General features: G+C 36.5%; 3 protein-coding genes across 5 annotated transcripts; 1 reads left to right on the forward strand and 2 right to left on the reverse strand.

Annotated features, from left to right (window-relative positions):
- Window positions 1-151: 151 nt before the first annotated feature.
- gnrh3 (gonadotropin-releasing hormone 3) lies at window positions 152-669 on the reverse strand (the record flags this gene model as incomplete). Its single annotated transcript, XM_079459360.1, has 3 exons — window positions 152-223; window positions 332-406; window positions 532-669. 3 exons carry the CDS (start codon window positions 667-669, stop codon window positions 152-154), a joined length of 285 nt encoding a protein of 94 aa, XP_079315486.1.
- A 1,368-nt stretch (window positions 670-2,037) lies between these two features.
- Window positions 2,038-6,836, forward strand: ecd (ecdysoneless homolog). Its single transcript, XM_079459187.1, has 13 exons — window positions 2,038-2,223; window positions 2,338-2,556; window positions 2,841-3,046; window positions 3,347-3,525; window positions 3,655-3,847; window positions 3,952-4,080; window positions 4,168-4,293; window positions 4,406-4,491; window positions 4,597-4,703; window positions 4,956-5,166; window positions 5,297-5,364; window positions 5,553-5,767; window positions 5,857-6,836. The coding sequence occupies exons 2-13, from the start codon at window positions 2,352-2,354 to the stop codon at window positions 6,064-6,066; spliced, it is 1,935 nt and encodes a 644-aa protein (XP_079315313.1). The 5' UTR covers window positions 2,038-2,223; window positions 2,338-2,351; the 3' UTR covers window positions 6,067-6,836.
- LOC306895717 (solute carrier family 35 member D3) lies at window positions 6,736-11,729 on the reverse strand. Of its 3 annotated transcripts, none has more exons than XM_079459188.1 (5): window positions 11,295-11,729; window positions 10,693-10,780; window positions 10,376-10,583; window positions 8,547-8,844; window positions 6,736-7,948 (listed from the first exon to the last, which is right to left on the reverse strand). In XM_079459188.1, the coding sequence occupies exons 2-5, from the start codon at window positions 10,722-10,724 to the stop codon at window positions 7,560-7,562; spliced, it is 927 nt and encodes a 308-aa protein (XP_079315314.1). In that variant the 5' UTR covers window positions 10,725-10,780; window positions 11,295-11,729; the 3' UTR covers window positions 6,736-7,559. The 3 variants fall into 3 exon arrangements, with proteins under 3 accessions (XP_079315314.1, XP_079315315.1, XP_079315316.1); XM_079459189.1 differs by having other exon boundaries at window positions 6,743-7,774; window positions 11,295-11,469; XM_079459190.1 differs by having other exon boundaries at window positions 6,743-7,948; window positions 8,644-8,844; window positions 11,295-11,466.
- Window positions 11,730-13,822: the final 2,093 nt, after the last annotated feature.

The raw sequence follows: 13,822 nt of genomic DNA on the forward strand, positions 1-13,822 counted from the left end.
AGTACACTTTAAACAAATTACGTACCCCCAGTGTTAAATTAATTATATCCAGATGAGGAATATTATTTTAACAGGACTCAATAAGACGTTTTCTTTCCAAATAATAAAACTAATCAAATTTTAACTGATTAAAAGATGCTTTCTTTTATTTTTACATTCTTCCTCGTCTGTTGGGAAATCTCTGCACCTTCAGAGGCAAACCTTCGGCATCCACCTCATTCACCTGAAATTATAATCGAAGGACATCACTGATCAATAAAAACTATTTCACACTGTGAAATTCTTTTTCTGATGTTTTTCCAAAACAAATGAAAAACAGTTGTGTTCTTACTATGTGTATTGGTGAAAGCGGCTCCATTGAAGAGTCGGCGGGAATAGACATCATTGATTCACCACCATCCATCATCTAATTATAAAGATTATAGATGTAGATATACACATCTCAAAATTGTTATTGTGTATCTAGTTATTGTTTGCTCACAAACACTTTTATATGCTATTTAATGAAAAGATCAATGCAAATAATCTCACCCGAAATGTTGCCTCTACTTCACCGACACTTCTCTTTCCACCAGGAAGCCAACCGTATGACCAGTGTTGGCAAAGACTAACTTCTAGCACAAACATGATCATTAATAACTGGACCAGTTGCTTTCCTTTCCACTCCATATTGGAACTGAAATGAAGACATGTGATACATTGTACACTCATGAGAACATTTGTTTCAATTTTGATTTTGTTTGGCTTGATATTTACAGTTTTTCTAGTTGTTAGACAAAATAATATAATTATCTTCCAGTTCTGTAGTGGAAGAAAGCAACCCAGTTCAGCACTTACTGTAACATTCTATGTATTACAAATAGGGCTAAACCAATAAACATATATTTAGACTATGTGATGACATTGAACATCATTTAACAATTCAAAATCATCAACAATTTATGCACAAGCGAAACCTTTTAAAATATGTAAAGAACCAATGTTCATATCCAATGGAAAAAATAGGTTTGTATTACATTTTAGGAGCTTAAGGTAGACAATGGAAGGAAATGTATACAAATATAGAACATCATTCAGTGTTGGCTATAGACAGGTATGTTGTCATTTTGCCAAAAAGACAGAATGAATATGGAATAATACACGTTTACATTATGAGTCAAAATATTGTACAGATATTTGTACAGAAATGTGATAGTTCAAAACGTCTTACCTGTTGTCTTTGTGAAGATGAAGTGTGTTGTTCTTGGTCTCCTTTATATAATCCTCTGAAAATTAGTAGTTATACCATTTCGTCATTAGGAGGCTTGAGACCCCAGGGCAGGTGCACGCTTCTCTCTAATGTATGTCTTAATGCACACCTGGGGTTAGTTTGTCTCTTTTAAAACAATAAAGAGCGACCATGGGGACCTTGCTAATGGACTGGTTTAATGTCTGAGATGCATTTTATGTTGCGTTTTAACGGTCAAAACAGACCCCAGATGGACAATAAACACAGGAAAGATGAGATGAGTAATCTAGCACAAAGACTGCCAATCAGACATTTACTTTGGACTGATAGCCTCTTTCTTTCTTTCTTTCTTTCTTTCTTTCTTTCTTTCTTTCTTTCTTTCTTTCTTTCTTTCTTTCTTTCTTTCTTTCTTTCTTTCTATCTTTCTTTCTTTCTTTCTTTCTTTTTTTTCTTTCCATAACCCGGTATCTTGTTTTAACCACTGTATAAAAAATACGATATTTTTTATTATATAGTAATTGAATTCTGTATCATTCTTTCTCTTTCTTTCTTTCTTTCTTTCTTTCTTTCTTTCTTTCTTTCTTTCTTTCTTTCTTTCTTTCTTTCTTTCTTTCTTTCTTTCTTTCTTTCTTTCTTTCTTTCTTTCTTTCTTTCTTTCTTTCTTTCTTTCTTTCTTTCTTTCTTTCTTTCTTTCTTTCCATGATCCGGTATCTTGTTTTAACCACTGTATTTAAAATACTATATTTTTTATTATATATTAATTCAATTCTGTATCATTCTATATAAATAGATTCAAATATACTCTCAGAGCTATACATTTGATGACTTTTATTTTGAACAGCGTTACTTCCGGAGCGTGTGAGAAAGAAGTCCCGGGAGCTCATGTTCAAGACTAACGTTACCTGATGAAAATATGTCACTCTGGCCGCATGAACACATTCATATATGGAGTTTATTCATGTGATTATCCCTTAACGATCATTACACGCTTACAGGTAACTATATATTTTATATATGCGGATATATTTATATGGTGCAAAAATCATAAAAATGTGTCGGCAAGTTTTCGAACCAGATCCGGTGACATGTGCTTCATTTTATTTCACAAGGCATCTTTGCGAACATGGATGCTTTGAGAAGACCAGCCATTCCAGAGGATGCGGTCCAGTATAAACTGTTTCTGGTTCAGCCTGACCCATCAGACGCAGGAACTAATGAGAAATTCTTGCAGCAACTTCTGGAGAACATCCTGGCCGAGATCGCCCCTCTTCTTGTGCAGTATATCTGGCAACACCAGCCCTTTAATCTAACACGCTATCCTGAGAAAGGTCAGTATTTGGGATTCAGCTGAATCTATGTAAAGTCTTGTTTTGGTGCGAGGTATGTTAAAACACATTAACGTTATCTCGTGCCGTAATGGTACTGTTTATTTTATCGTTACTTTATCTAATTGTATTTTAAAATGTTGGTTTTCTAAGTTATCGGGTCTTGCCAATGTTATGTTGTTAGTTCTGGACGCTTTCATGTACACAAGTTAGTGAAGGTTGTAAGTATTTGTGTTCACTATTTGCTTGCTTGGCACATCATCTTTCTTATCCTCTTCACTCTATAGGGGGTGAGCCAGCACATCTGGGGGGTGTCACTGTGTTTGGTGATAATGTGGAAGATGAATGGTTCATCACTTACCTGCTCAACTGCATCACATGCACCTTTAAAGACGTAGCTGCAGTGGTCAATGACAATGATGGGCAGTTTCTGCTGATTGAAGCAGCTGAACATCTGCCAAAGTGGCTGGACCCTGACAGCAGTGAAAACAGGGTTAGTCTTCAAAATATAAACAGAAACTAATGAAAAAGTACTGAGATGTTATCTTTTTTGGACATGTTTTGGATGTACTAACATTGTTGATGGATTGGAATACCATGTGAACGCTTAAATACAATAATATTTTAATAATTCTGTGCCACGGTATCATCTGCTACCTATAATATAACAGTGTTATTTTTATTGTAGACCTAAAAGATACTACACAAATACATTTCAGGATTTCAGTGTTTGGCTAGAAGAAGATGCCTTTATACTGTCTTCCCGCTGGCTCATTATTTTTCTGTGAACCAGGTGTTCCTATACCAGGGAGAACTGCACATATTACCCAACCGCATTCATCCTGGGGAGATCGGCTGGCCCAAAGAATCAGTGCCCACTGTGGGTCAGGCACTAGAGATGCTCCATTTACACACAGAGCACTGTCTTGCTAGGAAACCCATACGCTCAGCTCTGGCCAGAAGGCTTGATGGGTAAGACTAACATCAGTAGCAGTTCTCAACTGTTTCAAATAACTAAATAAATGCTTTGTTTTACGTATATTAAAGAGTTTTGTTGTCACTGGCAAAACCTATATTAGTACTGTCAATGTTTGTGTACAGGTACCCAGAAAAAATCCAGCAGAATTTCCATCATGCCCACTGTTACATACCTGCAAGCATTGCTGTTGTGTTGTCTAGAAGCCCTGACCTCATAGCCCCTGCGGTATCTGCTTTCTATCTGCGGGACCCACTTGACCTTCAGGCCTGCCGGACCTTTCGCACGTTTCCGCCTGACGCCAGAGTTATGACATCGGTAAGAAGTCTAAATTTTGTTTCTTCGTGAAGAAAAGCTGCTGTATTCTGTCGTGTATCAGTACATACAGTTTTTGAGCTTCTTGTTTTTCTTTTTCTCTTCAGGTGAAGTTTACTCGCTGCTTATATGCTCAGCTTAATCAACAGAGTTTTATTCCCGATCGGAGGAGTGGCTTTACCCTTCCTCCCCGTACTCATCCCCAATACAGGGCTCACGAGCTGGGCATGAAACTGGTGAGTGTATTAGGTGTGTGGTTCTTCCAAAACTCCATTCATATTGGCTTTGGTGTTAAAATATTGTGCTCTTGGTTTATACCCAAGGCCCATGGGTTTGAAATCCTTTGCTCTAAAAGTGGACAGTCCTCATCGGTGCAGGAACCATCTGTTAGCAGCAACCCGCTTTGGAGAGGTTTTCTTGATAGCCTCAAAAAGAATGGATACTTTAAGGTACACCGAGAGTTCCTGAAAAAGATGCAAGGATTGCTTTGCTGGAAAGTAAATGTTTTTTGTCATTTTGTCTGTGGTGTTATTAACTTGTTTATGGGTTTTGTGCCTCCAGGGTGAACTTGAAGGATCTGCTCGATACAAAGACCTTATGATGTCAGCAGAGAATTTCTTCAAACAGTCAATAACCAGCACACACCAGTAAAATGCTTTATTTTTAGTTAACCATAACAAAAACGTATTTTCTTACATAATCATTGCGGAAATATTATTTCTATTTATGCATCTCTTATTTACTTTCTTAAGGCCTGGTATTTATAATCATGGTGATGAGGTGTTAAAAATCTTGAAGGATGCTTCCTACAGCTTGGAAGACTTAAATCTACAAGAAGCACATCTACCACCAGAGGACAGTATGTACCACTTTATCTTTATCTAAAAGTGTACACATCTAATCTAATTTTAACTGAATTTATTTTCTTTAAATTTACCCCAGTGGATCATTTTGGATTAACTATAGCGATGGATTATTTTTACCCACATAATTATAGTGGCTAAGTAAACTGCACTAATCAGAAAAAAAACGTGATGCATTATCACCAACTACACTACATGCCACAGTTATCAGCAGGAATCAGTAGTTTTGTCTCTGACACCCCCTGTAGGTGATGCATGGTTAGACATCTCACCTCAGGAGCTGGAGAGGCTGCTTGAGGAGAGAGGAGGCCGTGGGTTGAGTGACAGCACTCGCAAGACTGTAGGACCAGACAATGAGGAGCAAGAAGAGGAAACTGGCTACAGTCTGGTAGCCGTAACACAAGGCATGAAGAGCTTCATCAATGCCATGTCCTCCCATGAAGGAGCTGAAATTCCAAGGTTTGTCATTATCAAATAGATTAGAGATCTAAAATCTTTTAATGGAAGATCATTTTTTATTTTACATAAAATAAAATTTGTAATAAACGTTTGGATTGTGACCACCAAGTTATCTTTCTATGTGTTGCAGATCTTGCTTGTCTGACCCCTTCAGCTTTGATCCAGATGCAGTAACCAGTGCTCTCGATAGACTGCTTGGTGAGTAGAGATGTGTCACACAAGTGACCAAAGCCTTACATTTGGTATATTTGCATATTTATATTTGGTAAACGTACATCATACATAATAGTGTACATCACAACATAGTTATGTCATTAGTCATTTATCTATAAATCTAAATTGCACCGTTATTTGTATGATAATAACTCGTTCTTCATGTTTTGCAGGAAATAAGGATGATGAGTTAGATTCTGATGACTTTGAGGATGACGATGATGGCGATGAAGAAGATAATGAAAATAAGGATGAGGAAGTACAGAAGGATGAATCTGATGAGCAGACAGACGCAGAGACATTGGAGAGTTTAAGGAAGTACATGGATGAAATGGACCAAGAGCTGCAAAGCACAAATATTGGCAAAAGTTTCACTCAGACCAATAAAGTGAGCATCCATAAGATATTCCTCTTTTGATGTACTTTAGTGCGGTAAAGGTTTTGTTTTTTATTCATCCTGATGGTTTTCTCTTGCAGGTTGGTAATAAATCAGATACGAATAAAAGCTCATCGGTCACGGCTGGCTCTGAACTTGCTGAGGAAGAGATCCAGCCACTCGATGTGGACCTCAATCTGGTTAAAAATTTGCTTGAGTCATTGGCGTCTCAGGCTGGGCTAGCTGGGCCTGCCTCTAATTTGCTGCAAAGTTTAGGCATTCACATCCCCCCTGATGCAGATAAGTCATAAATGAAATCAAAAGCAATCAAACAAATTCATTTCAACCTATTGAAACGCATCTCAGACATTTAGTGTCACTTCGCCTAGTATATATCTCAATTGTTTCTCAGCTATAAAAGGACTTGGCGTGACAACAGTTTATGTTTATACGGTTTTTAGTACTTTTATGGTACTGAATGTGAATGCAATAATAGATTAACATTTGTCTTTCGTGGAATTTGATTTATGCGTGGGAATTGCTTTCAGTATAATGTCTCTGCAGTGCTTTAGAAAACACTGTTCCCACTGTAAATGTGTATTTTTCTACATTCGTAAATAAAGATTTATATTTCTTGGGAATTCCCTATTGAGTTGGTCTAAGTGAGTCACATCAGTTACAAAGTGCCAGTTATAGCTCAAACAGAAAAGAAAAAGCAATTTTTTGCTTTGCTAAAATGACTGGTAATCTCAACACATTAACCAGGTGGGCAGATTAGTGACATGGGATTGCAAAACTCCACCACAGTTCTGGTGGTGATAAAGTTTTACGATCTCTTTAAAAAGAATTTCATCTGCTGTTGAGATCTTTTAAATATATCTGTATATTATGAACTGCAATGAGCTAAAAAAAATTCCTCAACTGATGGCATGATGCTAGCAAGTTCAGGGTTCAACTCACAAAGCAATGCATGTACTGGTAAAATGTGCAATTTAAATGAACTTTATTAGATGAAAGCATTTTGTAAATCTAAAAACGAAATCTATGGAAATGTAGTTACATTATTTAACATGACAACAAATAAAGACACTGCAAACAGTTGAGTATGCTATTTAGGACATAGGAAACCTCTTCAATATGCTAAATTTTCTCCAAAATAATATTGTAATTTGTTGGCCTTTGTATGTTAGGAGCTAATTCAGTAAATGAGTCATAGGTTTTCTCTATTCATAAATGTTATCACCATATATATTATTACTCTAATACTCTTAAATGTTAGAGCAATGTTAAATGTTTAACTGCAATCATTAATAAAACAAACATGCAGCTTGACCATGGTCCTTTGTTTAGTTATTAAATATTGTTGAAACACTTGTATGCTAAGGTAGCTCTCAAATAAACTGTCAAGAGCATGCCAGTCTTAAAGAAAACAAGAACTATTTTGAGGACCATTTAAACAATTTGAGGATCATTTCTTGCATTGGGTCATTCTTTTATACATTACACAAGCTGACAAAGTATACTCCCCAATTAGAATAATGGCTTCAGATGTTAGCAGTTACTTTGTAATTCACGTATGTAAATTATCCTGTAAACTAACCATGATTTTTCTTCAATTAAAGTAAGCATAGATACAAAGTTGTACAACTTAATTAATACTGTTAATACTGTTGTTGTCATACAGCAGTCCTTTGATTGGTTATGTTTGGCCACTCAAGTCAGTTCTCATTGGCTGCGTCCGAAATCGACTAGCGATTGTGTGCTCAGAAAGGAGCAAACTCAAACTCTGATTGGTTAGTCTCTCCTATAGCAGATTTAACAGGGGTAGAACCAGCCCCCTGGTTGCATGCAGCACAGCTGCCGGCAGAGCAGAAAAATGTAGAGCGGTAACATCCACAAAGAAAAGCTGTGCGGCACCCAACAGCAACATTCCAAGCATATATCCAAAAAAAAGGAGACTGTGCCAGCTGCCGTGACTCAGTGCCTTCGGGCCATCAGGGTGCACAACACACAGGAACCCTAGTAAAAGGCAACGTGTCACTGTTAGAGTGTAGTAAAGGTTAAAGGTCGAGACATTGCCTCGCTCTGATTGGACGACTTTAGCTAGCCAGACAAGAGACAGACTGTGGAGGACAAGGCTGAGAGGAGAGTAGACATATTCCAGCGGCTCCATCGTATACAGGCCTTGACATGCTGTTAAAATGAAAGCATACAGACAGAAATTAAATAAATAGTTCAGCTAAAAATCTAATCCCTTATCTTAATGACATATAAAAGAACATTTGAGGACAAGGCCTGTCAAGCTTTAAACAGCATATACATTATTTAGTACTATTTAGTACATTATTTATGTACATACTTTAGGTCTTACACCATAGGCTATCTGAACAAATATAATAATTTACAATAATGGGCAAAATAGTAATTTGTGATTTATTGTAATCTTTCCAATAAATTCTTCATTTATTTTACAAATCTGTTGTTTTGTAAAAACTGTTTTGTATTCTTGACTTGCAGGTCTTGTTAACTGCTCACAAGAGTGTAATATCAAAAAATGTTGTCATTTTGGAGCTTGACTAGCCTTCATTTTGAGTTTCAAGGATATCCAGAAAAGTTCACCGTTCCACGGAACCATAAATCTAATCTAAACATACAGGATTGGAAAATCGAATAAATGTTGTCACAAGTGATGACATTTTAATTTTGGGAGAACTCATTTTATGCAAACATAACACATCTTCCTTCAAAAAGTTGTTTACGTCCTCTGTTTTTCCTTTAGAAGCTATCATACCTGTGACGCTGACGGAGGCGACCGTGAGAGCTGTCAGAAGGCAGCAAACGGGGATGGAACTAGGTAAACTGAGTGCAAACAGGTGACCCAGACTCACACTGGCCAGTGGGAGGAAACGGGCGATCAGCGGGTACAGACCAGAGTGGGCACTGGCTTCAGCCCATAGGGCCAAAACACACTGGACACTCCCACAGACAGCAGGTACAAACAAACGCTCGGCCAACCTCAGAGAGAACGGCTTTAGGTGGACCAGACCCACACCGTGCAAGGCTAGCAGTGCCAGGAGATTTAGAAATACCTGATGAAAAGTATGAATGCATAAATTAAAGTTCATCTTAAAACACATAAAATTTATCAACTGCCAAACAGTCTCATAAAACCTGGAGAAAACCTTAAAGTCTCATAAAATGTTGTGTGCTTAGAAAAGACCAAGCCCAAAAGAAAACTGATAACAACAACACGTAGATAGCTGATATGTGTTCTGCATTGTGACATGCTATTGCCCACTTACTGTATATGCTGTATATGACATGTTATATTTTAAACTAATGTTTTCATAAATGGTCATAATGCACACAGTGGTTATGACCTTACATTTATTCAGAGACTGAAACATCCAAAAGTCATTTGTCTGTGAAATGTCTCAGTGGTTTTGTGTTCATACATCGAAAGTCAGGGGACTTATGTCTGGTTACCAGTGTTTTTCAAAATGTGTTCTTTTGTGTTCAGCAGAAGAAAAAAAGTTTTGGAATGACTTGTTTGGGTGAACTATCCCTTTAAATCCAGAAGTTAACTCCGAAACAATAACTAAGAATGGTGAACTAAAATACTGACATCATTTACAGGCATATTTTATACAAATGTTGTTTTTACTTTCCTTTGGTCAATGTATGAAACATTTATTATCAATCAACTCAGATACAGAGTAATCCCAAGGACCTATATACTGTATATATTGATGTATCCACATCCTATATCTTATATGGCCAGTCATTCTGCACACTGAAGTTTATGGCACTAATCTCATGATCACATGAGACACACCTGATGGTTCAGCTGAGAGATGGCCAGTCTTGCTGTTTTACATGTTTCAAATAAACAAAGATATGTACTTAACACTGATGATGTGATATTCACCCTGGAATCTTTGCAAATTCCGCATTGATGCAAAGCTTTGTTAACCCAGGGTCATTCTTATCCTGGGTTATCATGTTACATCATTCACACTGTGCATAGTTTACCCTGGGTTTAATAATTAATCTTTGGTATTCATGCTGTCTATTTGTAAACGTATAGTGGCTTTGGTGTTCTTGCATTCATTTAAGGTCAATAACATCGATTAGTCCAATAACATTGACTGTTCTTATTCACATTTGTTTAGAGAAAATGTGTATTTCACAGATGAATGAAAAACAATACATGGCTTTTACGGGAATTCATAGCTATTTTACATGGCTATTTTACATGGCTAATTCATATGAATTACACAAATTAATAGAAAATAACCAATATTGAAGCCCCTCCCCTTCCCCTACCCCTAATCCTAACATCACTGGCATACTAAAGTCATAAATGTACAACTAATAAGATTGTACAATTATCCACTGCTAAGTTACAAACTCCTGTGAGATTGTGTTGGGAATATCATTGAGTTAATGATGACGATTCAATTTCTTATTTTAAATTATCAAACTTTTTGCATTTAGAATTTTTGCCATTCTTGACCCCAAATGTAAGTGTAAAACATCAGGACAATCTTCTGACCTTTATCGATAATAGGCAATCGTAAAACTAATGTATGATAAACCAATGATGAAGTGGCAAAATACCTGTATGAATGCAAGCGGCACTGCATAAGGGTAATGATACTGAGGAATGAAGATCCTGCATACAAAGCTGTGTAGCTCATCTGCCAGAGAATACAGAATCAGAACCACCAGGGCGGCGATGCAAAGCAGCAGTGGCAACAAGGGTTTATATACTTCATACAGACAAGCTCTCAGTGCATGAGGAGTATTCATCTGCCACCACGAAGAACTAAAAGAGATAACAGACACCATTTATCTGATAAAAAAGCAATACAGAGTAATATAATGACATAAGCATTAATTGAATTAAAATAAGTCTGTCATATATCTGATCTCACCATCTGGACACCAAAGTTCTCCAGGGGTCCATACTGGTAGTCCAACCACCGAACTGGTGGGGTGGAGTGTTATTTTGATTGCACACCCCTTCACGGCATCCGGGGTTAAATAACAAACATAAAGACAGACTGAGTTAGCAAACACTCAAGAGTAAATATTCACAAATATATGCTATAATATTTTAACAAATAACACAGATAAATAAAGATAGGCATTAAAGTGGACAATGACTTCTCACTGGACATTAGAGTTGTATTTTGTGTAAAACAACTTGATTTTATCCAGTAAAAGTAGGATATAGTTAATTTGTATCTTTCTAACACTTACGAAAAGTAACCATATTTTGACTAAGTGAGTAAAACATCGATAACCATAAATGTATCATTGTCCCACATAGTCTTTGTTTAACAATGATAATTTATGTACTACAACAATCCGCCAAAACAATATTACAATAAAATCATGTTAAAAATAATAAGGAAACAAAACAGCAGAGGCTTTCTGGTAAAACTATGAGCATTTTTTAAAGCTATTCGAAAGTATAATTCACGAAAATAAAGAAAGAAGAAAAGAGAAGAAAAATATGTCAGATAGAACTTACATCACTAGTTTGTTATTCCGTTATAGTGAACGCTTCGAGCGCAGTCTCGATCATTATGTTCATAACCCATCAATTAATTCATCGTTGTTTATTTCTCTCTTCAATTGTCGAGACTGACGTGTAGATGTAAAAGTATTTCCACCGTGGACAGACAAAAAACGGCTTAGTCTGTGTCAATAAGGAGGAACCACGGCTGGACATTGATCCTTTCCCACCTTGTGAGTTACAAAAAGATGGTTCAGAGTTCAATGCTAAACTTGCGTTTAAGAGACATTTCGATTACCCCGTTTGACTCGGTGCCTTGCAGATCCAGTGTTTTATCCTGGATTTCATACTTATTATTACTTTTTTCATTCTAGTTTAAAATGGTAAAGGACATAAACACGCTCGAGAACTTCTCGTGGACGCGCATTGGATCACTGCATAAACAGTCCTGTTGACACAGGCACCTTCCTGACAGTTTAGGCTACATAAATAACCTTTAGGAGAATTAACCATTGTTTAAGTAGATTTTTGCTTTATTTATAGAAAAACCATAGCAACTAAATAAAACCATGGTTAAATTCCGTAAAGAGATTATCAGCTGACTGTTTTAAGACATTTAGTGATTGTTTAGTGCAAAACATATACAACAATTCCCCAAAACATTAGGCCTATATATCTAAAAACGTGCTAAATAATGGCACATTTGCCCACCAGACACTTCCATCTGATACCACCTGTATATGACAATTCCCCTCACACTCAACTTATTAATTACATATTTTTATGTGGCATAAATAAATACATGAATTAATATATGTTTTGCAAAATAATTTGTGAGTTCAGCTCAGAATACCATGGTAGAGTTATGCAAAGAAAGGTTATCGAGCTTTTTATTGTCACACTCCTAGTTCCTTACACAATCGTTAACTCTTTACCTCATTTAAGTTCATGACTTTTAGGGCTCTTTCAGAGCAATAATTTATGTTTTGTTTTTACTAAAGCCTCCAATAAGACCTATGTTAGACATAAAGCCCTGACTTCCAAATTATGATTAAATATATTTAATGGGGGTTTGTCTTAATAAATCATCAATAATTACAAATAACGAAACAAATATTTTTCCTGAAGTATTATGCATGTGCTTGCAAGCAAGGAACTCAGCTAGAAGCTGCTGGAGCTACTGAATAAATGCTGAAATTGCATAGGTGATATATAAAGGTGACATGACAGGTTGCTAATAGACAGGTAATGCAATATTACCATTACAGCCCAGCACAAATATATCAGCTCATATATATATATATATATATATATATATATATATATATATATATATATATATATATATATATATATATATATATATATCATGGAAATGTTACAAAGACAGTTAATAAGGGTGGTTGAATAAAAAACATACTTGTCAGGGTCGGGGAGGGAAGAACCCAATCTCAGGTAGCGGTGAAATAAACTTTCATAATACAAAACAAAAGGGTCTAGAACAGAACTAACAAGCGATAAACAAGGTTGGGGCAAAACAGAGAAACAGGACAATTTAACCAAGAACTTCGGCAGGGTAGACATGGTGCATCACACAAGGTGTAGCAAACATGGTAAAATCCAACTGCACAAGACAGCACACACGTATAACAACGGCAGGCAAGAAATACATAATTTATATGCATTTTCACGTCTGAAATAAATGGTTTATTCAACGTTTTTAAAGCATTCAATTCCTAAGTAATTTGAAAATGTATCTCATTCACCTAAATGTTTATAATACTCTGTGTTATTTCATTCTAATTCAAAGGTGTGTGTCTGTGTCTGACACCCTGACCCAGCATTGCCAGCTGGCTTCTGCTCATGAAGAGCACTTCACCCCTTCTTATTACCATGGCAACCCACTAAAATAAGCCTGACAAGGAGGATGGAGATATAGGAATGAATGGAAAAAGAAAAAGCTGTTATTTTATACAGTGTGACATATGGAGAATGATGGCTACACATCACGAATGACTTCCATCTAGAACCATGGGCACTGTGGTGTCCAGGTGACCTCTGACAAAACTGTTGTTTAAGATTATAATTGTTTTTACTCTCTGATCTTATCTGCAATGTGATGCATGTCCACAAATATACTGAAGTGCACTAAAATGAAAAACAAACAATGGAAAAGCAATTATTTAAATACATCAAAATACATGCAGACCTTATTGATTTGGTTCCGAGGTGCACCACTTCTTCTCTGATGGTTGGTCATCAATATGTGTAACTTAGCTAGAGATATTCAGTGAAGACATGGCAAATGTAAGATGTCTGTGACCCCTCCCCCCTCCTCACAGAGCTGATAAATCTCCTTTGGTTCACCCTACTGCAGGTTCAAAATAACGCCTCCTGCAGGTAAAAGTGGTGTTTACTTTACTCAACCAAACACACACAGGTCTAACACATGATTTAGTGTGCAGATATAAGCCGTAGTCTGGTAACTGCCCGTACCAGTGTGACAGTGACCATTTTAATTGTCATTTACTCAAAATTTCGAG

Source organism: Barbatula barbatula, assembly GCF_947034865.1.
Source record: "Barbatula barbatula genome assembly, chromosome: 6".
Taxonomy (NCBI): domain Eukaryota; kingdom Metazoa; phylum Chordata; class Actinopteri; order Cypriniformes; family Nemacheilidae; genus Barbatula; species Barbatula barbatula.

Coding starts and splice junctions, on each gene's coding strand:
- ecd (XM_079459187.1), top strand. CDS start 2,352: ATGGATGCTTTGAGAAGACCAGCCATTCCAGAGGATGCGGTCCAGTAT. Junction 3,047..3,346: donor CTGACAGCAGTGAAAACAGG/GTTAGTCTTCAA, acceptor TCTGTGAACCAG/GTGTTCCTATACCAGGGAGA. Junction 3,848..3,951: donor ACGCCAGAGTTATGACATCG/GTAAGAAGTCTA, acceptor TTTTCTCTTCAG/GTGAAGTTTACTCGCTGCTT.
- LOC306895717 (XM_079459188.1), bottom strand. CDS start 10,724: ATGGACCCCTGGAGAACTTTGGTGTCCAGATG. Junction 10,584..10,692: donor AGAACTTTGGTGTCCAGATG/GTGAGATCAGAT, acceptor TATCTCTTTTAG/TTCTTCGTGGTGGCAGATGA. Junction 7,949..8,546: donor CGCCTCCGTCAGCGTCACAG/GTATGATAGCTT, acceptor TCATTTTAACAG/CATGTCAAGGCCTGTATACG.